This window comes from Anarrhichthys ocellatus, unplaced genomic scaffold, assembly GCF_004355925.1.
Source record: "Anarrhichthys ocellatus isolate YVR2014 unplaced genomic scaffold, GSC_Weel_1.0 scaffold39, whole genome shotgun sequence".
Classification (NCBI taxonomy): domain Eukaryota; kingdom Metazoa; phylum Chordata; class Actinopteri; order Perciformes; family Anarhichadidae; genus Anarrhichthys; species Anarrhichthys ocellatus.
In genome coordinates, this window is record NW_022280069.1 from 3,476,063 (window position 1) to 3,500,136 (window position 24,074).

At 41.1% G+C, this 24,074-nt stretch overlaps 2 protein-coding genes across 4 annotated transcripts; both read left to right on the top strand.

The window, feature by feature from the left end:
* Positions 1-2,390: 2,390 nt before the first annotated feature.
* Positions 2,391-14,978, top strand: tlr18 (toll-like receptor 18). Of its 2 annotated transcripts, XM_031867295.1 has the most exons (4): positions 2,391-2,472; positions 10,331-11,324; positions 11,895-13,077; positions 13,202-14,978. In XM_031867295.1, the coding sequence occupies exons 2-4, from the start codon at positions 10,339-10,341 to the stop codon at positions 13,655-13,657; spliced, it is 2,625 nt and encodes an 874-aa protein (XP_031723155.1). In that variant the 5' UTR covers positions 2,391-2,472; positions 10,331-10,338; the 3' UTR covers positions 13,658-14,978. The 2 variants fall into 2 exon arrangements, with proteins under 2 accessions (XP_031723155.1, XP_031723154.1); XM_031867294.1 differs by having other exon boundaries at positions 2,392-11,324.
* Positions 14,979-16,300: 1,322 nt separating this feature from the next.
* On the top strand, positions 16,301-18,736 carry s100a1 (S100 calcium binding protein A1). Of its 2 annotated transcripts, none has more exons than XM_031867299.1 (3): positions 16,301-16,362; positions 17,654-17,816; positions 18,415-18,736. In XM_031867299.1, exons 2-3 carry the CDS (start codon positions 17,676-17,678, stop codon positions 18,598-18,600), a joined length of 327 nt encoding a protein of 108 aa, XP_031723159.1. In that variant the 5' UTR covers positions 16,301-16,362; positions 17,654-17,675; the 3' UTR covers positions 18,601-18,736. The 2 variants fall into 2 exon arrangements, with proteins under 2 accessions (XP_031723159.1, XP_031723158.1); XM_031867298.1 differs by lacking the exon at positions 16,301-16,362 and adding an exon at positions 16,389-16,872.
* Positions 18,737-24,074: the final 5,338 nt, after the last annotated feature.

The following is a 24,074-nucleotide window of genomic DNA, read 5'->3' on the forward strand; positions in this document are numbered from 1 at the left end:
TCTCACTTGCCTTTTCATATCTACCGAACCAAACACTTTTACTTGCCCAGGTCTGGAGATATCAGTCTCCTCGACTGTTTTTACTCAAAATACTATTAACCAAAGAAATACATCAAAAAGTATGAAAACTGCAGATAGCAGGTTCTGGCTGGTTCTGGTTCTTCTTGATCATATTAACAATAAACCAGCACATTTTCACTCCCTTGTCAAATACCACCGCTTTGGCAACTATGATGCTCCAGGTTCCCCTCTAGCAGCAGTATTGGATGTAAAAGAGGGCGGCAGTCAGTTTCCGTAGGTTACATGCATAGTAGCTTTTCAAAATAAAAGCCCATGAACACAGGAAACGTACATTTTCCTCTCGTAACATGCATTGTGTCTTTTCAAAATACATGATCAACTTACACAAAAAAATTAAGTTTTTAAACTCATAAAAATATGCGTTAAATAAAGTGTGTAGAATTAGTAGGATTGTTATAAGTAACTGGCATTAATGTACGTTTCTTAATAAAACAGATCTAACCGAACCCCTCCCACCCGCCCTACACAGACTTTCTCGCAATTTATTTATTTGTCTATTATTTTATCTAACCTTTATTCAGCCAGAATAATCCCATTTACATTTTGAATCTCACAAGGGTGTCCTGGACAATTACATAATCTAGTTTAAAATGTTTCTCTAGCTCACACCAAGATGAGGGTCCAGAAATTTTAAAAGCACTTTCAGCAAAAACTGGGTGGGTTCTTGGAATATTTAATTTGTCCGCATTGCTGAAGGTTACAGCTTCTGATTTTTCAGTAGAGAACAGAGATAAGGAGGCACTAATATGGCATCATACAGAAAAACAATTAACAATGTTCGAACATAAGTTGATGGGGGAACAAACTTTGGGACCCAACCAGTGACTCGACCCATAACATGTAGTGTTATCAAACAGGCTCCGAGCTGGATACTGTACAGGCAACAAGGTCCTGTAAGGGTGCCCAACTTAGAGGAAGTGAATACATGCTAAAAACAACCCTGTGGTATGTGCAGAATGCAGAGACAAAGGCAACTTCCATATCATCAACGTATAATGTCCAAAAGCCTGTGTATCCTACCCGGCACAGTGTGCATACCTTCAGTCAGTGTTTAGGTCTTGCGACAAAGAATTTAAAAAGTGACAGTCCAAAAGGTTCAAAGTTTCTACATTGAGATCATGTGGAGAATATGTGGTGGAATATTTCTAGGTTAATCGGGAGAAGAGAGTTCCTGTTCACAAATTAATAATAATGTCTTCAGAAGATTCAAAGTTGTCTTTGTCCGTTTATTCTCTTGCAAGAGGGAAGAGTGCACAACACGATACGTATCCAGCAGCATGTTGTAAAGACTTCTCCGAACTACAGGATTCACCACCTTTTATACACGGAGAGGTCCTCTTTCTCAGATAAATCATACACAGGAGACGAGGGGCCCTCTGACACAGGTTAAAGGCTTCTGCTCATTATTTAGTTCCTGTCAGGTGTGTTCGCTGGGAACCAGTCACAGTTATCACGATTTACAACAAGCCCCTCTTTACTGCATAGTTTTGAACACAGGTAAGTTTCAGGTTCACAACTCGGTCACACAGAGGCCTTCAACATATTTTTCCCCTTACAGCCTTCACTTCCCCTTCTTGTGTGGGAGCGTGTGATAAACCAAAAGTAAGAGAAAACAGGACATCTGGTTCATAAATTGATTAACTACTTCTGCAGTACTGCTGTTTTGTGTCTGTCTGTGTTCATCACTTTCAGTGGTACATGTTTTAAAACATAACATGATACTATAACATATTTTCCCATTACAAATACCTGCCAACTTTTCTAGGATATGAAATGCTCAAACCCCATTTAGGGATGTTAGGGGACAGTTAGGATTGACAAACATTATGGTGTAATGTAATAACTGGATCATTGTCAAATATTTTTGTATGTTCTTTTCCTTTATTCTATTTTCCCCCCACAACTGTTCCCCCATCTACAATTCATTTTACACTCACCTGTCAGACATATTGTTTGACTGTTTACATTTCAAGCACCAAATATGAATTCCTTTTTTACTTCATTGGGTTAAATGCAGATATCCATATTTTAAAAGCCGGACAAATGAAACCAAGTCTATCTGAATGGCTAGAATAATGGCCCCGATAATGTCATCAACACTTATGAATGTAGTGACAGGAAGATGTTCTTCCTTCTCAGAGGTCTGACACATTCCTGAGCAACACACACACACACACACACACACACACACACACACACACGCACACACAGATTAATGAGAGGCTGCCAGAGACAGAGAGCTGTACGAGTTGCCAAAAGCTATAAATCATCCAGTGCTGAGTAACTTCCCGTCACTTCTCACCAAGCCTCTGACTTTCTAACATGACATTTTACTCTGTGCTGTGTGTTAATAAACTGGCGAAGCAGTTGAATCTGACCGCCCATCTCAAGGTGAGTAAAGTTGAATTTTGTTCTGTCGTGTCTGTTTCAAAGTTTTAGTTTTAACTCTTAAGATACAAATGTTTGTTGTCAAGTTTGTTGCAGTTTTAATCTGCTGCGTTCTTCATATTGAGGACTATTTTCAGTGGATTAACACCCAAACATCTCACATTATTTGTGAAGTCAAACGTTAAGTTCTGAAGTTTTTAGATTTAACGAGGGTAAAGCATTGGCATTGAGTAAATAGAGACGTCAGACTTTGAGTAAAGAAAGACTCGTCACTCATTAGTCATCACTGACCAGAAATCTGTCAGAGAGCACACACCCATCTCAGATGTTATTAGCCAAAACGAGATGTTATCAGCCAATGTTATCAGCCAAAATGAGCGTTACAGTTGTTATTGCTACCATTCTTATGCGTTAGACGGGGAAAACAGCTTCTACCTGTAAAACTTAATGTTGTGATTTGAAAAACACAACAACTTTAGATTTAACTCCTTGTGTCTCATTGGTGAAAGTCCAGAATTTGTTTGTTTATCAGTCATTTTACCTGTTGACTAATTACTGATTTCAAACATTTTCAGGCTGAGTTTATGAGTTTCCTTTTCACACAAGACTCACCTGAAGTCTTCCCAGTTCAACCGCAGTCGTATCAGTTGTCACGGAGAAGCTCCACTGGAGTAAATGGGCTTTGACAGCAATAAATGTGTGTAAGCCACGTAATCATTAACCAGAAAATATAAAGAGTGACGCATCCTGCTTAGGGAAACCAGAGGTCGATGTCAATTTATTTCACCCTAAACGTTAACTTATTTGTCATATAAGTTCCCATACTCAAGTATTGCCACATCCATAGTTATTTTAACCCAAACCACAGTCGTTAAACCTAACTAAGTACTTTTGTTGCCTCAAACAATTTTTGCCTGTAAAGACAGACTTTTATTTTGAAAATACTGTATGTATAATATGAAGGGAATTTGACCTGTGATGCTGGACATTCATAAGAAAATGCACAAAAAAAGAGAAATATAGTAAGATATCATAAGAACCTTTGTATATATTGCTAAAGGGCACTTAAGTGGTGGTAATGAAAAAGCAGTTCTTTCACGTTTTCTAGCCAGCTTTTTCATGGTGGTTCAGGGATTGCACCAGCAACGTACTCTATGTCACATCCATGAAACATGTAGGCTATGACAGGATTAGGCTGGTGCCTGTTTTATCTTTTAAGCCACATCATAGTAGTGTGGCTCTGGCAATGGCAATCAGTTGTCATTTCAGATTGTTCTAGAATAAATCACTTGACAAATAGTGGATAGATTGCCAGTAAATTTGGAACAGACATCCATGTTCCCCTACAGAATGCAATAATTATCGATCCCCAGAGTGTTGATGCAGCGTCATCATCAGATCATAATTTAAATAAGTCCAACATTTTTTTTTAATACCCAAATACCCGTAAAATGAATAGCTTTCCCATCACCTTCTTCCAATCTTATATTATATTCTATATAAATTGTTGGGTTGGGTCTTATAATGGGATTTGTTGATAAAAATAGAAACAGAAACTACCACCAGTCTTATCTTTTAAGATAACCGTCTCCTCAGGCAATCAGTCGGCTTAATTCTTGGCACCTGTGAAGCTCCAGCGGTAAATTGGCTCATTTCCGGCAGTTTAGTGCAGCTGTTAGGACCTGGCTGATCACGTCTGTGGCCTTTCTTCAACAACACTGTGGGGAATAGAAATTGTACATGCTCTTGGTGACATAAAACCATTGAGTGATAAACTCTGGGTTTTATTGAGAGTGAGCAGAAGTTAAGGCCAAGGCTCCAGTGGTTTGTCTACTGAAGTCACCTGATCCCCGCTGATGTTTTCCCTTCTTACATCTTTTTCAAGCTATTTAATGTTGCTCAGTGCCATTTACCTCAGTCCTTTACTACTTCTATTCATGTTGTGACTTCAGTCATTTAAAAAGGTCATGTTAAACCCTCAAATGGTAAACCAGCTTTCCAACTTTCCTTGATATTCTTGCAGTTCTTGGAGTATTGCAATGCAGCCTTTAACCACACATGCTTTGGAGCTTCCTTGGTCACATTCAGTACGTTGTTGTCTCTAGAGAGCCACACTGCGGCTATCTTGGAGTGAAACCATTTTGACCCGTGAATTATTTTCTTGAGTTTGAAAGCAACCGCATGTTTGTTTGGTTTGTAGTCTGACAAAGTTTGATATTATAAGTTAGTCATGAAAAATGCAGGCCCGTGGCTCCACTTGTTCTGGTATCAGTCATTGATTACGCATTATGTTACACAGCACGAAGCACAGGACAATAGTATGTAGGTGGAGTCAACTCACACACAGCACACTTCGTTCTGTGCTCAGCATTGTTTCCTTTTGGAGGTCTTTCTGGATACAATTTAGATTTTTGTGAATTCAAGACTTTTAAGTGTTTGCAATGAGACAACCTTTTATATTTTGAGGCCATAGCCCTGTAATTGAGTAAATACATAACTCATCAAGACCATTTTTTTCTATTTTTTATCTGTGAAACTGCATTCGTAAGTAGATTTTAACAAAATACTGTGAACATTTGAAACATTACGTTGAAATATATATATATATATATATATATCAAGATTCCCCATGTGTGCTGTGTCATGCAGCTTTCTCAGAGTGGGTACTTTGACTCGTCATAGGGACTCTGGTGAAACTAATACATTCAGGGTTCCCACTCATTTCGTACCAGGACTTATCAAGGACCTTTTCAGTGACTGAAAGCTGGTACGACTGACAGGGGGTCACGCCATACACTAATATGTTCCTCTCTGTGGACGTCTGTTTCATTGGTTTGACCCTTGCCTCCCATTCATTATTAACCAACTCTCTCAACATGACCCAACACCCATTTGAAAGCATTGCTCCAGACTAGGGTTGAATCACATACCTTAAACCTTTGCAGGCAAAGCAAGCTAGTAAGCACTTTAGCAAAGGTACCAAACATTCTAACCAATGTGACATTATTCAAACGTTTAAAACAAGTTGGGAAGAAAACAACCTCATGTACTGTCATTCTTCCTGTCTGTGCTACCATGTGATTTGACAAAATAACCAACAATAGCCTGTTGAAAAGATTGTGGTTTGCTTACTATGGATAAAAATACTTCCAATAAAAACTGCTGACATCCTATCCTGCAGTTTATCCAGACTAATGGGAAGACTGTCTCTGTTTCAACATCCATGCATTGAGCAGCAGAAATGACTGTAACTGTACATCATCACATGGGGGTGGCAGCAGAAATCTCAGAGATGGCCATATCAAAACCTGGGACAAAAAACAACAAACACCAACAACACCTGTATCTGTACGGTTGAATACCACCGGGTGTAAATCACATGAACAACCCATGCACATAAACATGTGGAGCGCAGCTCGAGTTGTAGTGCAGCCGTGTTTGTGCGTAATACATAAACATGGCGCATCATTGAACCACAGTAAGGAACAAGACTGCTGTCATACAGAGGCAGTGGGCAATGTCAATGAAAGAGCTGTTTGCCACCGGCTATCGGCTGCTGGGTAAATATCACACACGCTAATGGAGCTCTGAGCTCACTCAGATGACGCCATCCATGGCATAATAGAGAGATATCATAGTTGAATCAATAATAGAGCCATTTATTGATTCTTTCATAGCCTGGTTGTTAATTTAGTGCAGGACTACCACCTCACAATGGAGCTCAAGTTGCAGCATGTGTTGCATTGGGTTGCTATGGACCACATGGTCCCACAATACATTATTAGAGTATGACTGCCTGCAGAAATCCCTTAGTCATCCTGTGAGCTGTGAATACAGTAAAGTAGGTACAAATGTTAAAGTTAGAAGAGGATTATTGTCTTTTCTTTTATTAGTCCAGACATCACGATCAGTTCAGTCAGGACCATTACATCAAAGATAACTTATTTTTCCAGTCATACACATTTGGCACTATGGCGCTGGATAGCAGCAGCATAGACACATTTGACTGTTAGTGCATTTTACAACTTTGAGGACATGCTGATTTTCAAAGTGACTAATTAAGAGGTTGATTTACCTCAGAATTATTTTTATTATTTATTATTTTTAGACAAATAAGCTTCAAACCTCTGCGCTCTTTCTGGGGGCTTAAGCATAACACATCCAACCCTCTGACCTAACTGTCGGCGGATTTGTTGCATTGTGGGTAATGTAGGTGCCAGGATTTGACAACGAATCGGTATGCATGAAAAGAAAAGGTTTCCATCTTGTTTTTTAATAAAACTGTCAATCTAGAGTCAACATTTTGGGTTGAGAGGTTTAAGCTTGTTCTTTCACAACGTTTTAGTTTTTTCCGTCACTGATTTCATTATAAAGGACGGGGAGTACCTTTCAAACAATGAGACCTGCTGTCACACTGAAACATTTGAAGTTGTTTTTCTCTTCCTTTTGACTTCTTTCCACACGAGTGACTCAACGAGATTAAGTATCAATTTGCATCCTTGTGTTGCAACACCAACTCAGCTGGGTGCATTGATGAACAATGTCATTGTTGCCAGGAAGTGTCAGTCTGTAGGTTTTAGACATGACAGGATTTCTGAGAGCTATCTCTCGGATGCAGAGAAAACAAATATTTTCCCTCTTCTCGTGCTCTTGGGTGATTTCCCAGTTGTCTCCCCACCTCGTACTGTATAAACCTGGCAGCAGGCCAACCTGCATGTGAAAGATGTTGACTGGGAAAAGGGCCACATGTTTTGTGAGCATGTGTAGGTTTTATAGATCGTATGACCCAGAAATCTTAAAACCCTAAATGTGTGTTGACGCTGATGTGATTGCAACATGCCCTTCCCTCTGAAGCTGGGGAAAATAATAACCAAGGTTGAAACAGAGGACAGCCTGCAGCTTTGCCAACATGTAGTGCACATTCCTTTAACAGATAAGGCTGCATACACCACAGAGAAGGAAACTGCGCACACACGAGTCAACTAGTAAATCCTCTACATCCATTCCCGACATAACTTCCTGCCGGAAAGGTTAATATCAAACTAGCTGGAGGCCACGCATGCACATTTCCGGATCCAAACTCCATTCCAGTTGGTATTATTATGCATTATTGCACCATAATGTTTTCCCGGAGTTCAACAGCATTTGGCTGTTTTTGTATTCCTGTATAGACAAATTAAATAAATGTAGGTAAAAGGATTTCCTTCCACAATCCCTCTTGAAAAAACTTCTACTTTGTTGTTTTTGTCTTCTTCTTCTTCTTCTTTGTCTCGGCAAAAACGCCACCAACTGGAGCATGCTCCGTCCGATCGGTCACAAATTCCGGGCTGCACATTAAAAAGAAGTTGACATTTGTGAGAGAGACATTTTGTCTAAAAACAGTGGACCTAGATCACAAAGACAAGAGACTGCATCAACTTTCTGACAATATCACACATGTAATACTTAATTATCACCAGGGACTACTTCGACCCGTGTCTACTCACTAACTGGAAAAGATTAGAGATAAAAGTAACATTTAAAAGTTGCCATTACTGCCCTAAAAAAACATTTTTTTAAATAGTCTGGGACAAGATTGTATGGATTCCCAAAGCTTTATTATTGCCGGATATTACAAATTCATTTCACAACAGTTTATTTCATGAGCTGAGTTTCACTCAGTCAATATTATTGATGTTCCTGGAAATCTGTCAATTTCCAGGAACAGCTGTCCACTGTTGGCCAGATCAGATAGCCGAGGAGCGTCTCTTGTTTCCTCATTGGAGCAGCATCGCGGCTGCTGTTTTTCTCACCCAGACAGTGTTTATATGTCAAAGAAGGAAGGCGATGACCACACAATAAACACAGGGTGATAGTAATTCATTCTAAGCGTATTATTTTGTATGTGCCATCTTGTATTCATCCAGAGGAACCTGTTAACAATGAGTCATTCATGTGAGTGTTGACCCACGAGGAACGATTGGCTGCATATCAAAAGAACACCTGTTGGGAGAAGAATAGATTTAACATCACAATCCATCCTGTTCCTTATTACTCACGGGTCTATAATAAATATACACCTGATGTGGGTTTTCATGTGGTAACAGAATACTGTACACATCTTATTATGTTGTGATTTATTGCTCTGGAAAAGCTACACACAATATCTTCCTTATTGCTCTGGAAAAGCTACACACAATATCTTCCACTCAGTTTAATTGTATCTTTGGCTTCTGCAAAGTCATTTTAATTCCGTTCCCATCCCATCGTGAATCAAGCCAAAATTAAATCATATTTATTGATCCCCCACTCTGACAGCTTGGACAACCACCAGAAAAAAACAAAGATGACCTCAAATAAATAAGGAAACAATATAATTTGATACTACCCACATCCGCACAGACATAAATGTTTATTCAAGCCACGTCACTCCTGGACTGGATAAAACTAACACTGTTTGTTTAACGGGGGCTATAAAGCTTGACGGCTCCTCCATGTGAGGGCCAACACAGTATGTGGCCTTGGACCAGCAATATAAATAGACTTAGAAGAGCGGATTTGAAGGAATCTGCATTAACAGCCTGAAGCAGGAATCTAATCTTGAGCGGGTAAGTACTGTGCAGTTTGTACTGCAACGAGTGCTGTTGTGTGAGGGGGGAGCAATGAAAACCTCTATTTTATATGGATGAGTCTGTCTTTTCCACTGCAGATGTGACGCCTGAGAGCACATAATGGCTGAAGGTAGAGTGATGTGTGAAGTCTGTTGTCTGTTGTGGGTCTAGCAAGGTTCACATACCCTGCAGAACGGACTAAACGTCTGTTTATTGTGCAATGGCACATTTATGATTTAATGGGAAATGACAGAAAATTGCTGAAAGATCTTGTAGATGATCTTGTCACGTCACGCATCTTTCATATTGATGACTCTGCTGTCTCTCAATGCTATTTGTAGGCCTGCTTTTGGGGGTTTCTTTAAAAGTGTGAATGTCCTCTATTTTGTTTGAAAAAATCCACGACTTTAGATTGAGACACGACAAAGGCAAACATGTGGCCTGCAACAGACTGCGAGGCTTGTTTTTGTCACGGCCTATTGTCGGATATGCCTTTTGCTGCTGAAGCAGGTGTTGATCACTTGCTGCCCCAAACTCACCCCACAATACTGAGTCAACACAACCAAGAGAGGGCCTCGAGCACACAGTCATGATTAAGCAGAAACAATATTTGACTGATGGTTTCCTGTAGTATACAAGATTAGCTGGACGGATGAACACACGCACACACAACTAAATGCATGATGCCCCCCCATTGTGAAATCAACTCGCAATGGGAAATTAGTCTATCGCCTAATTTTAGCGGGTTTTCCCAAATATAAACAAAAATTAAGTTTGCATATATATATATACATGCACACTTTCTTTGGAACATGGTTATGGTTCGGCAGAAGCACTCTGACCAGTAGCTATTTACTTATATATGTGTAAATTGTTATTGTGAAGAGGAGCAGTGTTGTGATGAGTGGAGCTGAATTACAGCTAAGGAGGAGCAAGAAAAGAGGATGAAAGCACAGAGGGAGAAAAAGAAACACATAAACAAGCATATAAAGGCACAGAGACGAGGAGGCAATAAAAGAAAAGAAAAGTAAACTGACAGAAATAAAGAACACAAGAATAGAAAAGAGCACACAAAGGTAAAAGTAGTATTCTGAGAAATACTGGGAGAAAGGTGGAGACCCACACAAAGTAAAAGGGCCAGTACTGGTATTTAGTGACAAGTAAACCCCTGCTTCCAAAAAAACTATTTGGGCCGATATTCTGCAACTTTTTCTGTGGAGTAAAGAATATAATGCCAACATTTCATCTCTCCTTGTCTTGTCTTTTACTAGTCTCTCTGATGATTTGGGAATTGCTTCATTTTAGTGCTCTCCTTCTTGGAGCACTCACATCCCCAACTCCACCCTCCCCCCGCACCACCAACACTGACGGAGGACCGTGTCGCATCGACATCTTTGGCCGAGCAGCAGACTGTCTGGGAAGACAGCTCGACAGCATCCCGTGGAGACAATTTCCATCCACACTGGAACACGTAGATCTCTCCTCCAACAAACTTCAAGCTGTCCATGCTGACGACTTCCTCCGGCTCCCTCAGCTTCGCATCCTTAAGCTGCAGTACAATAACATTTCACACATTGACAACGATGCCTTTAAAAACAACGCACTACTGGAGCATCTGGACATCTTCAATAACTCCCTGCAGGAAATTCCTGCCACAGCTCTGACTCCTCTCTTGAATCTGAAGGAGCTCTACATGTCCAATAACCTTTACAAACATGCAACTTTAGCGGAAAGCTTCTCCAAATTTGATAAGCTCCAAGTTCTGTCTATGGGTGGCCCTTTGGTGATGGGGCTAAAGAAATCTGATTTTCAGCCCCTGAAAAACATCAGGTTACAAGGTTTTGCAATTAAATGTTCCGCCAATCTAAGCTACTACGAGCCTGGAAGTTTAGAAGTCATCCAAACAAAGCAGATGGGCTTTGATATGGCCATAGATCAACGGCCGAATGCTCTCCCTCACATGCTATGTGACCTCGCCAACAAGACCTTCAGTGTCATCCAATTCCGCAACCTCTTTGAGTTCATGTACTACTTGGAAGAGGAGGACATTTTCCAGGGTTTAAAATACATCACAGCCCAGCAGCTCATCTTCCACAGAGGTAAATTCAATGAGAATCTCCTCAGGATGGCTTTGACAAACTTACAAGTCACCCCGATCAAAAGGCTGAGACTTCAGTACATCGACTTTGCCCGTTCACCCACATTTGTTGACAGCGGAGCCAGTTCCAGCATCACAGGCCTGGCACTGGATAAGTTGGATCTTTGGTGAGTATCTTCTCATTTGGGGGGCATCATGTGCCACGGTGGAATATAATTCATTGGCTGTGAATTTTTATTTTTTTAGTATAAGTGTACATTTTGAAAGTTAAAATGTAAACGGTATTCATGTAGTGTTTACTGAGTGTATATTCCCTCCAGGAATTCATGGTCTTGCGATCACACAAATGATAACGATAATTCAAGTGAAAGACAAAATATGTGAGATCTTAAAACCACAAACAAAAAAGTGAAACTGGAAGTATTTTTGCCAATTTAACCAATTGCATGAACTGCAAGCTCCTCCAGAGCAAGCTTCCAGAACTGAACCATTTCTAATCTAATTCCTAAAAATAACCATTTGGTTTATAGCACATTGGCAGCACTACACGTCACGTACGTGATTTATAGCTGGCTTGTAATATTTCCACAATTAACTGTTAAAACAAAACACCACATTTGGTATACAAAGGCAATATGTTTTAAGATTTTCAATAATCACAAAAAGCTAAAAATGATCATTAGAAGTTTGCTTTACACGTGCACTTACAGAACACTATGAATCTCTATTTCTTGCAGGTATATCAGCAATCCAGATGTGCTGCGATTTGACTGGCGCTTCACCTGGTTCAACAAAATCAAGGAACTGTCTATGCAGCACGTGTACTTCAACTTTGTGCCTTGCGATGCCTGGGTTGAGATGGAGGGCGTGGAGTTTCTGGATGTCTCCAACAATCGACTGGAGAACGAGTTCATCTTCAACCAGCGGTGTGATTACAAGGGCACCATGCCAAATCTTCACACCTTCACAATGAGCACCAATGACCTGACCAGTTTGAAAGTCGTGTCATTGCTAACGAGGGAGTTCCAGCAGCTGCAGGTGTTGGATTTAAGCAACAACAAACTGGGATCTGCCGACAACAGTCAGGACTGTGTTTGGCAAAAAAATATCACTCGGTTTATCGCTCACCACAACCCGTTCGTAAGTGAAGCCCTCCAATGTCTGCCCACTACATTACACTACTTGGACCTGTCCTACTGCGAACTGGACCTGCTGGACATTACGTACTTTGAGAAAGCCACCAACCTAAAAGAGCTCCTGCTGAGTGGGAATAAAATCAAGTTCATCCCATCCATGTGGGAAAGTCCCTCACTGCAGTTCCTAGCTTTGGACGGGAATTCGGTTGGTCTCATAAGCAGGGCATCCTTCCAGGACATGCCTCAACTGTCTCACTTGAGGGCAGGGAACAATCCTTACCACTGCACCTGTGAGCTCCACGCTTTCGTCCAGGACACAATATCCAGAGGAAAGGTTAACCTCACAGACTGGCCTTGGAACTACAGGTGTTACCACCCAGAGGCCTTGCGCAACACAGTCATATCCAAATTCATCCCGGGTCAAGTGGTGTGTGATATCAGACTAGTTATCATCATCTGTGTCGCCACCACGGCGGCGGTGATCTTGATATTGATGCTGATATGCTATATGTTTGATCTCCCGTGGTACACTAAAGCCACGTATCAGATCGTCAGGGCCAAGTACAGAGCTCACAAGGAAAAAGCGGCTGGGGAACGTGGGACTTTTACTTATCATGCCTTCATATCGTACAGCCACTCTGATGCAGACTGGGTGAGGAACCAGCTCTTGCCTTGTTTGGAGAGCAATGGGAACTCCTATCGTCTGTGTATCCATGAGAGGGACTTCATGCCAGGAAGGTGGATCATCGATAACATCATTGACAACATCGAAAGCAGTCGTAAGGTACCAAAGTGTAGTTTTGTAAGACACTTGTACATGCCAGAAGACAAAAATACAGAATAAAACACAATATTACGAAGCAATTGTAATCCACGTTTTCTTTCTTTTTCTTTGTCTTCATCCTCAGGTCATATTTGTTCTCTCCCAACACTTTGTTAACAGCGACTGGTGCAACTACGAGCTGTACTTCGCTCAGCAGAGAGCAGTGGGAAAGACCTTCGGCGACGTCATACTAGTGTTGAAGGAGCCCATGGATCCCAGCTCCTTGCCCAGCAAGTACTGCAAGCTTAAGAAGATGCTGAGCACCAAGACGTACCTGGAGTGGCCCCAGCAGGTCAGCCAGCAGGCGTTTTTCTGGGCACAGTTGAAAGGTGTCCTGGGCAAGCCAACACTGACCCGGAGGAGGGCGCACAGTGTTAAGAGCAGAACATCATCTGTGGGAAACGTTTCTGTGATTTTGACACCCATGGAAGATGGGAACCCAGGAGTAGCTAAATCTAATGCAGAACCCAAGAATGACATTATTAAATGGAATAACAATGAGCTGTCGAATCAGAGACAAATCCCTGTGGCTGCATTTTGACCAAAAGGTTAGAAAAATAAAAATGATACAGTATTGTCTCAGTAAAGGCCTGAACCCAGGTAGCCTTTTGTGTGCAAAAGCCATCGTCTCATTATGATGACAATAACACGATCCCCAGCCTGGTATTCTGTCATGTTATCCCCGAGGGTTCGAGCTGGATGCCCTCCGCTCCGCTCTCCCTCTGAGCGTCTCAGCGCCGGGTGGCCAGCTGACAGCCACTGAAAGGCCACAGATGAGATCTCCCATGTCGCACTCAGGGTAACAAGCACTGGTGCCGGGAAGATGTGGTGACAGGAGCCACAATGTGAAAGGGCCGTGCTCTGTTACACTCTTGGCCCTCAGAGGCATGAGCTCATGAGCGCTCCAGGGCCATGTCAAAGGCCACACAGGACATAAAACACTTCACAATGGGCCTCATGCAAGGACGAACAGATTCGTACTTCTGAGGGATTTAGGAGAACTTGCCGCATTCGCCAATTTCCTCATATTTAAAATTTACTTTTAGGTACGAACACAAATTACGTCGTAGGAGTCATGTGCAATGGAGTTTGCATGTTCTCCCCGTGTCAGCGTGGGTTCTCTCCGCGTTCTCCGGCTTCCTCCGACAGACCAAAGACATGCAGCTTACGTTAAATGATGAATCTAATTGTGTTTGTCCTGCGATAGTCTGGCGACCTGCGCAGGGTGTAACCTGCCTTCGCCCAATGTCAGCTGGGATCGGCTCCAGCCCCTGAACAAGATAAGCGGTCAAAGATAATGGATGGATGAACGTATGCTCATTTATACACATGTTTACATTGGTAATATAAACAGTTATCTGATATTATGAGCGTCTTGTAAAATCTTTTGAGTTACACTCCATGCTAGCTCTTGAGGATGGGCAATCCTTAGTGATAGTTGGTCACTTGGCAAAACATTCATAGCGCTCCGGCACATTGTATATCAGGTATAAGAGTTTGCACTGATGATATTTTGAAGTCTCTCTATAGATCCTTCGTGTTTCAAGTTGACTGCTCCCGTATTTAACTATTACATTTATTATCACCAATTTCATTGCTGTCAAATGTCTTTGTTTTACTTAGTGTAGTGTGAATGAGTTGAGTAGAGCTCACACTTGATGATTAATGTTTCTCCAAAGTTTTTCCAAATTACTTATTTCCTTTCACTTTCACATGCAGTATTGAGTCGGTGTTATGTAACAATTTAAAGAAAGCCACTTGTACAGGTTTACATGTGAAGTCATTTGTACAGTTAGCAAATGGCCAGTAGATGACACCATTGAACTCATTATTTTCTGGTTGAAGCCCTGGAGAGAGAGAGAGAGAGAGAGAGAGAGAGAGAGAGAGAGAGAGAGAGTGAGTTTCTTTGATCTTTGTATCCATATATGTTGGGGGAAAAGTTGTTGTGCAATACCAGCTGCTACATATGTTTACTGTTTCCATGCACGGTGTAATGGAATAAACTGTTTTAGTCATGGCTGTGTGATTATGTTGACTGTCTCACGTCCACTCTTTGTGGATCTCTGCGGTTGGTTTGAAAAGCAGTAATCGGAGACGGTTACTTTGGTTTCCCACACAAAAGAGAGATGAGAGGCTCACTCTCACACATCCAGTCGCTCTCAGTTAATCAAGTCAAATAAAGGGTTTCATCTTTACTCTTCCTCAAACAGCGAACAGAACATCTGGCTCTGATCTGAGAGAGTTTCAGGTTTTCATTAATAATGTAGACAAATGTGAAATTTGGAAACATTATATTGGATCAAGATAATGCCAGTCCTTCCATCCTTAAAATACAATATTGCGTTGTGCACATGTTTTACGCTTCTGTCCCTAAAGGAACGCTGAGAAGCATCTGAGTCTCACACGATCTCATACTGTAATACTGCGACCTTCTTCTTATTTGCATTACTGTGTGAAATGCACTTTGGTTTTGAGAAATGTGGCTAATGTTTAACTAGAAGCATGCAAATATCCATAAAGCCTTTACATTGGTGATCTGGAGATACTGATGTAAATCAACCCCGACACTTTGCATTCTGTGAAAAGAGGACTTCAGATGCCTGCTTCTAATTCCTATCATAGTGGCACTTTGTTTGAATGACATTGGGTTTATTTTAATTATTATATATTGAAGTAACTGTTTATTATATATGTATGTTTAGTTGAAATGACAGAAAACTAAATCATACAATGGCATATATTGTTCTAGCAATGTGAATTGTGATATTTGTATAAGAGAAAATTAGATTTTTTATTTTACCCAATAATGAAATACTTTTCTTAAACTAATAATGATGTCTTTGGGGGTTTATTTCCTGGCGACTATAACTAATAACTAATAATAATAATAACTAATTCAAGTTAGAAATGATGTAACACTTTGCTACAGCGGCTGTTTCTTAGTAATGTATAATTGGGGTCAGTCCGTGTGTCAGTAGGAGTTTAACGCGCTGACTTCTTACCTTTACCCTTAAATGGTCATAATCCGCGTTATTAGCCACAGCTGTGCGTCTCCTGTCACCACACGGTGAAAATAGGATGAAGAGCCTGTGGTTGCCTTTCATGGCCCGGTGGCTCACCAGGTGACGTTGCAGCGGTCCAGGGGGAGGGGCTTATCTGATTGGGACTCATTTGCACACAGGTGAGAGGAGCCCTTATAACTGATGAGAGCTGAAGCCACTTCCACCAGCAGCTGTCAGCGTTCAGGTGAGTTCCCACTTGTTGGTGTTTCGTTGCTATTTAACTCCTAAAAGTTAGATCTGCGAGACGAGAGTTCAAAATGAATTCTACCAACTAGGAAACGTGGTAAAAACATTTTTTTATTAGTTTCTTGTGGAGTGGCATCTGCAGTCTGGTTGTTGACAATTTCCCCAAAATGCTCGTGCTTTAGTCTCTGTCTCAGTTAATTAACACTCGCTTTTGCATTTGACATTTCAAAGGTTTTTAATTAGCTCCCCGATCGCAGCGGGAGTGACTGCAATCAATCATAACAATCATAACAGCAATCATGGAGACTAATCGAGAAGATGGAGCGCTCACTTCTGCCTCTCTAACCGCAGAGAGTTTATTCACGCACTCTCACGCAGACAGACAGCCCTGTATTATTTATGAAAGCACGTCTCTTCTCATATAGATGAGGATCATCAGACAATCAAGTATGGATACGAATCAGCAGACATTCAGATGATGAAATATGACACACCCTCAATCCTTCAGGTATAGTTCATGTAAGGTAACGCAAGAAGATCTGAATCTAGTTTATGTGCAAGCTGCCCTGCATACAGGAGGTCTGTCCCTTTGTGCTCCACTGGTCCATTGAGGGTGGAGGTGAAATGACCCCCCCCCCGCAGCTTCCATCTCGGGTGTCTGATAGTGAAAGGGCAGGAGTTTCAACTCCTCTACCTGCATTTTATTTTGGCCTTGAGGTGGGTTTGACTTGATGATTTTTATTTCTTAATTTAGTTCCCCGCCTGCAGTGCCTAAAATGACCAGCATCTCCTCTACTGACGGAAGTCGATAGTTTGACAGATTAAACTGGTGCAGTGGAGCTTCAGAGATAAAAACATTTCCATGGTTCCTCAGGGCAAGTCTAAGCGGCACAATGTCTATTCTCATTATTTCCTCTCCAATTGTTTTACTTTCAGGAAAAGTTTTCAGTACATTAAAAAAAAAAAATAAAAAATAAAATAAAAAAACAATTTACCCTCTGCTCTTCATACAAAGTACATCTTTGGTTACTGCAGTATATTTTTAGTTCTTTCCTCCCACAGTCATTTGATCTTCCTGCTCTCAGAGCTAATGGAGGCTGCCGGTCCTCTGCATACAGATCTTTATCGCTCTCCGATTGATCTAACTCGTCTTAAATTAATTCTTTTTTTTTTTTTTTTTTCTCACACAATGGAAATCCACAAATTTGCTAAAATGCCATTTTCCTCATGACTTCAACTAATCTGTAATAAAACAGTATATTGGTGACTTTCTGCATTTGTCCTTCAAGGCATTAATTGTAAGACTACAAAATGACTTCCCAACTGCAAAGCGCGATGGAGGGCCTCATCTCAGTGTTCCACTCCTATTCTGGAAAAGAAGGGGACAAGTACAAGCTGAGCAAAGCGGAGCTGAAGAACCTGTTAAACGGGGAACTTGCCGATTTCATAGCAGTGAGTATCTTATTGACTGTAACGAAGGTTTTGCTTCAACTCACTATACACTGGAACTTCTGACTACGATACTGTGGTGTTTTTTTTTAAATTTATTTTTTTTTTTTATTACTTGATGTGTTTGTACATGACTTGTAGAACGGGTCTAGAATTTAGTTCGTACCGGAGGGAGAATTCTATTTGAAAAAAAATGGAACGCTACAATTACCGTACATGTTACTTAAGAGCTGAATGGTATTGCTTATATCTGTAGCATTTTTGGGAAGGTCTATAAGCGAGTTGTTAAAACGGGGGGGTGCAGAGATTATTCTAGATCCAAGATGAAACTGACAGAAGGGCGGCTCTCGGAGGGAAACATCTGTTACAAAACCTCCTGCTACTTCAGTACCAAGGACAGCACCATGGATTTATAGATGCAAGGCACATTCAGGCTACTGATGTTACAGAACCAGGCTCGGGTCACAAGGGATCTCCCCCCTCCCCCTAAAATCACTAGAACTTCAGCTTAAGGCTTGGATGTGGGAGGTGCCATCAGGATTTCATCTTGCAAAAACAAATTCTCTTTTGTACAATTTTCATCCCAACGCTTCTGTTTCAGGCCAGCAAGGACCCCGGTGTGGTTGATGCGATTTTGGCCGACCTGGATGAGAACAAGGACGGTCAAGTGGACTTCCAGGAGTTTGTCGTTCTGGTCGCTGCACTGACCGTCGCCTGCAACGAGTTCTTCGTAGGCTGCCACGAGAGCAAGGTGGAAAAGGAGCAGCCCGGTTCTAAGAAAGTCTAATATTTCTATACATTTAAGTCATTTTTAGGGATTCGGCTTAATCGCAGCACCTTGTAATCACTCTGAAGATAATTTGGTGCAAACGACCTCTTTTTGTCCTTCAAGTCTTCCATCTCAATAAAGATGTCATCCTGTTCTTACATGTCTCGTCTTTAAGATGCAAGCTGGACTGATTAATCAATCAGGAACAGACTTCTGTAATCATCTATGAAACGGTTATTAATGTTGTGAAACCTGAGTAATGCGAAACCAGATCACATGTGGAACAGTGTTAATAAGCTCACTGGCAACATTGAGCACCACCCAGTGTCTGATTGGGGGGGGGGGGGGTAATTCATGACGGCCAGCTGTCAAGGGCCTGACATCATCTCATTCCTCCTCAATCCAACAGAGCGCCGCTCGTCCAGCTGCTCTGGTCTGTTTTATTCTGAAAGGGAGAACGCTGGCACAATAAATGCCGTCAGTCCCGGCGGCTCAGAGACGCTCCTTCACTCAGACATAATATGGCCGTTCCTTTCAGAGCGAATACTGCAACAGCACTTTGACTAGCAGATAAAACACTGATTGAAGTGGCACACTGAGCTTATAAACTATGAGAACATTTGAAAACTATTAGAATTTGTACAGACAAGGTTGCATTAAATTCATACATCGGGTACTAAATGACTCCTGGTTTGACCTTTTCTCCCCACAGAGGGATTCAATGATGCATTTCTTGTGAAATATGGAGCTGCCTGTGTAAGTTATGCAATTTGTATTATAGGAAAAACAGTTGTTACAGATGTAATTTCGCACGTTAAAATTTAACTTTCAGCAAAAGTTAGGGCAACACTAAATGTTTCTAGTAACTTACACCGCAGATATCCTGGTAAAATGTCTATTCAGTTTTCCCAGAACAAAAAGTAGCATTCAAACCAAACGATCCAGTTAAAGCCCTCCAACAGTATTCTTAAACATTTGGTTTATCTGAAGATAATTGGAGAAATGTCAGAGCTCTTTGCTTAAGACTGACAAAGTGTCACTGAGGATGTTGACCTGTATCCAAAGAAACCATCTCATTACAGCGCGGTCAGTCAGCTTCATAAGAGTCCTCTTGACTTTAAACTGCATCCCTGACATGTGACAGACTGGCAGAGGCTACATTCTGTCAACACAAGAAGCTTTTAAGTTTAAACGCAGTCTGGAGAAACTCGGTATGGGTGCATACAAAGTTGTAAAGTGCAATTAATTATGAAACAGCAGCTTGGCTGGGACATGCATGTCCCAAAGGGTTGTGTTCTAAATACAAAATATTTAGCAAAATAGTTCAACAGATGCCTTCAGATGTTAGTCCTTTTCACAATCCTCTCACTTTGAGTGATGGTCCTAAATGAACACACAACTTTAGCTCCTTTGACTCTTTCACACGACAGACTTCCAGACTTGTGTTTTTCATCTGGGTTGAAGTGGCCAGGGCGCTTTGAAAGAAGGTGAGGCATTTTACTGCACCGTTCAGGATTTAAGAAGCTTGGCAGCCCAGTGACCAGGAGAAAGTGTTCATCATAACTTTATATATTTATATAGCACCTTCAAAAACAGAGCTTACAAAGTGCTTTGAGCGACGAGGCGAAGCAAAAGGAAGGCTGAACAAAGCAAAACAAACCCTGATCAAATAGATACAACAATAAAACCAATCCATATAAGAACCATCTAAGAAATAAAATAAAATAAATATAAAAACTATTTTGTCAAATAGAATAATAAAATATAGCAGGAAAGCGACAACATCACATAAAAGCCAGTCTGTAAAGAAGGGTTTTATGAAGTCATTTAGCATTGTGAGGACACCCACACAGTCTTGAGTGTTCCTCAATGATTTATTTTTTCCCCCGAAAGGTATTCCGGTAATTCATCTGTTTCCCCTTCTTTAGGATCCAAGCTGGTCCTCTCAATAACGTCTTGAAACTTATTTTTACAGACGAATCAAAGAAGCTTGCAAAAGACTTCACTCAGCAGGTTTAAATGCTACGAAGCAGAGTCGTCTTCAAGTACTCCAAGAGGAAATGAAGAGCACTATGGAATGTCATGAACATAAAGAGCAGCTCGCAGGAGGAAGAGGCTTCACACACCTACTGCATGGAGGCTCCTGACGTCATCCCTTCCTCTCAGTCCAACTGCTCACCCAGCAGCTGTGCTCCTTCTGTTTGCTTGCTGTGCATTTAGAGGCACCGAGACGTCGGCTCTCATTCCTCAGACACGTTACGGTCGTTCACCTCAGAGGAAGAATAAGGTCACTTTGACTAGCGGGCCAAAACAGACATGTATTGAAGCGACACACTGCGGGCAACAGAGGATTTTATGCAATTATGGGAGCAGTTGCAAACCATTTGAATTAGTCTCTGGATGGATCTACTCTTTGTTTTGACAGAGTTGCATTAGTGGTTCATCAGGTGCTAAATGACTCATAGTTTCATGTTTTTTCCAGAGTGATTGAATAATGCATTTTCTACTATATCAGTCAGAAAGAAAAGAAAGATTGAACTGCTTGTGCACAGAATGAATCCTAAGAAACACTCATAACGCATCTCCTGATCCACTGATTCATTTTGATCATGATGCATTTTAAATTATTATCAATTGATCAATTGATCAATTTGGTCTTCAATAGCTAGAAATCCAATTTACAAATTCAATTTTTTTCTTGAAAGGCAAGTTCAAGCAGAAGAATATTTCTTCATCATCACTAGACCTCCACTTCTCAGGTTGTATCCACTTATTTTCTTGGGTAATGAGTTCTTTCCTGTTAAAAGTTAGATGAGAAGATTGATACCGCTGTCATACAGTAAGATATGAAACAGCTTTCTCTTGGTCGTTGGGGTTTCCTGGCAATTGCACCCAGTCAAGAAGTAGTCCCATGTGAACCCTTCTTAAAACCACAACTTGTAATTTTTACACTTTTGTTTTATGTATAAAATAAGCAAACGAGATGTAACCAGGCAGCAACTTCTGGTTCTGCCGAATAAAGCCGATGCGTCTTTCAAGTATGTTAAAGCTGCATTCTCTCTAGTGTCCACCAGGGGGCGACTCCTCTGGTTGTATAGAAGTCTATGAGAAAATGACTCTACTTCTCTCTTGATTTATTACCTCAGTAAACATTGTAAACATGAGTTTATGGTCTCAATCTCTAGTTTCAAGTCTTCTTCAATACAGCATGATGTTCATTTAGTACATTATGGTCCATTTAGAGTCACACAGACCATAAAGCAGGGGATGCTTTAGGGTCTATTGATAACTATGTCCACTTGTTATATACAGTCTATGGATATAACCTGTTAATTGGTGATCTTTAGAGGTGTTGGTTGGCCTTTGGACAGAGCAAGGCTTCCTTGTTTCCAGTCGTTATGCTAAGCTAAGATAATGGGCTGCTGACTGTAGTATCATATGGAATAGAATAATAGCCTCTTCTCATCTAACACTTGAAAACCAAACCGGATTGCTACAGAAAACATCAAGGCCAGTGTAGATGGTGATACATTGTAGTTTTCATTAAATAAAAGGTTCTAAGATTTGAGTTTCTTCATCTCCCGGAGATATCGAGAGAGACATGAGAGAGAAATGTCACATTTTTGAAAGCTCTCCTCAGAGACACCGAGGATCCTGACATTTCACTCTAAAAATATCTAAAAAGATAAATTCCCAGCAGGCAGAGAGGTGAAATTGGTACTGCACAGCCTCACATCCTTTGTATTCATTAACACGCGCACACGGCGAATTAGCATCCAAGGTTGAACGCAGCCCGCAAAAAGAAAAGGGCCGCACACAATGCAGTCTGGAGAAACTCAATACGGGGCTCTCACAAAGTCTTGTTCAATTATGTAACGGCAGCTTGTCTGACAGCCATTTATGCAGAAACTCCACAGGAAATAAAGCTCTGGTGGCACGATGCTGCGGCCGTGAGCAGAGACCGTAAAATGCAAAGCAGCATTTGTGGAATGGAGATAAGAGAGATGAGGCCTTAGAAGGGTGGAACGTCATGGGAATCAACCAATCAGCAGCTTTATAACCACGCGATAATAGTACCATCAAGTGTCTGGCACTGCAGACAGTGGAATCCTTCATCTTGATTTTTATCAATGTTGCTAAACAGACATGTTGTTCATGTGTGTACTTCTGCAGACAAGTTAAAAAGGTAACAGCGCAAACAAGAACAGCGTGCATTTATGGGCTCACCTTTGGCCCATAGCTCTGTGGGTGATAACTGAACTTATCTGCACTGTTCTAGCTGTTCTGGCACTCTTTAAGGTCCTTAGCACGCACAGACTGAAAGTGACAGCTTAGAAAACAAGGCACACCCAGTCGGTCTGCCCTAATTGGACAGAGACACAAAATAAGTTCCAGACAGGTGTCTTATCTGATGGTCTGGAGTTACCAGACGAAGAAGGATATTGTATTAAAGATGTGAGTCTAAGCTGTGCAACATGAACAAGATAGCGTTGCCATCCTGTGAAAACATTGTACCTCCTTTTCAGTTTTCAGCTTTGTGACAACTAGTGCAGTGCCGATCTATCTGCAGTCTGTTTGGAGGACATGCTCCATGTTGGAGCGGACCAAGTGCTTGGCTCCCGGTCCAGGACGTGCTACAGGGAAGTGAAGAAAGAGTTTGTTTGTAACGATATATCTCTGCATCCGGCAGCAAAAGGCAACTGCAGTCAATTAGGTGTGATGTTGAACAACATGCTGGGTCACAAAACAATACCAAGTACAATACCAACACTTTTGGTAATGAGAAATTACTAGAAGTGGAAGAAAATTATTTTAAATCTGGGAAAAAAGGCATTTTGCCCCCAGACATGGAATTGAGTTTATTCAACAATTGTTATTGGATGCAGCCAGGAAACACTAAGGTCATGAGTCCAAAGTCACCTCCACAATATTATCAGTAAACTTTCCAATACAATCTTCTTGATATTGTAGCTCCCATCACAAAGAGATGTGTTTGAAATCATTTAAAATAATCATTTTTGTCATCTTATAAATAGTCAAACTGAAGTGTTCATAATCTTCACTCTGAAAAAAATCAAAACAAACAACTTGGTGTCCTTAAAGGTGCAGCGCTCCAATTGGACATTGCATGTGGTACGACGACTGACCAGCAGAGGGCGACACAGACCTTACAATGAACATCCGCCCTCACGGATCCACTGTCATTATATGAACTGTACTCTTTGGTTTGGATGAGTTTTGCATGGATGGATGGTTGGATGTGGACGACATTAACCCTCGTGTTTTTACAGAAAATCAAACAAAAGATGAAAAGTAAAACATTTGGCAGCAGCACCCACACATAATTCACATGGATGTAATTCCATGGCTAATTGAATTTCCTACTTTGCTAAAACAGACTGGAAACAATTAGTATATCTCCAAAGTTTTGACTTTTACTGGGCAGCAGCAACTGGAAATACAGTAAACTGCTCCATGAACTGAAGAGAAGC

Bases quoted from the DNA above. Each gene is read 5' to 3' on its own strand.
- tlr18 (XM_031867294.1), top strand. From the start codon at position 10,291: ATGCCAACATTTCATCTCTCCTTGTCTTGTCTTTTACTAGTCTCTCTG. The intron at 11,325-11,894 runs GTGAGTATCTTC...TATTTCTTGCAG, and splicing joins CTGGATAAGTTGGATCTTTG to GTATATCAGCAATCCAGATG. The intron at 13,078-13,201 runs GTACCAAAGTGT...CTTCATCCTCAG, and splicing joins ACATCGAAAGCAGTCGTAAG to GTCATATTTGTTCTCTCCCA.
- s100a1 (XM_031867299.1), top strand. From the start codon at position 17,676: ATGACTTCCCAACTGCAAAGCGCGATGGAGGGCCTCATCTCAGTGTTC. The intron at 17,817-18,414 runs GTGAGTATCTTA...CTTCTGTTTCAG, and splicing joins AACTTGCCGATTTCATAGCA to GCCAGCAAGGACCCCGGTGT.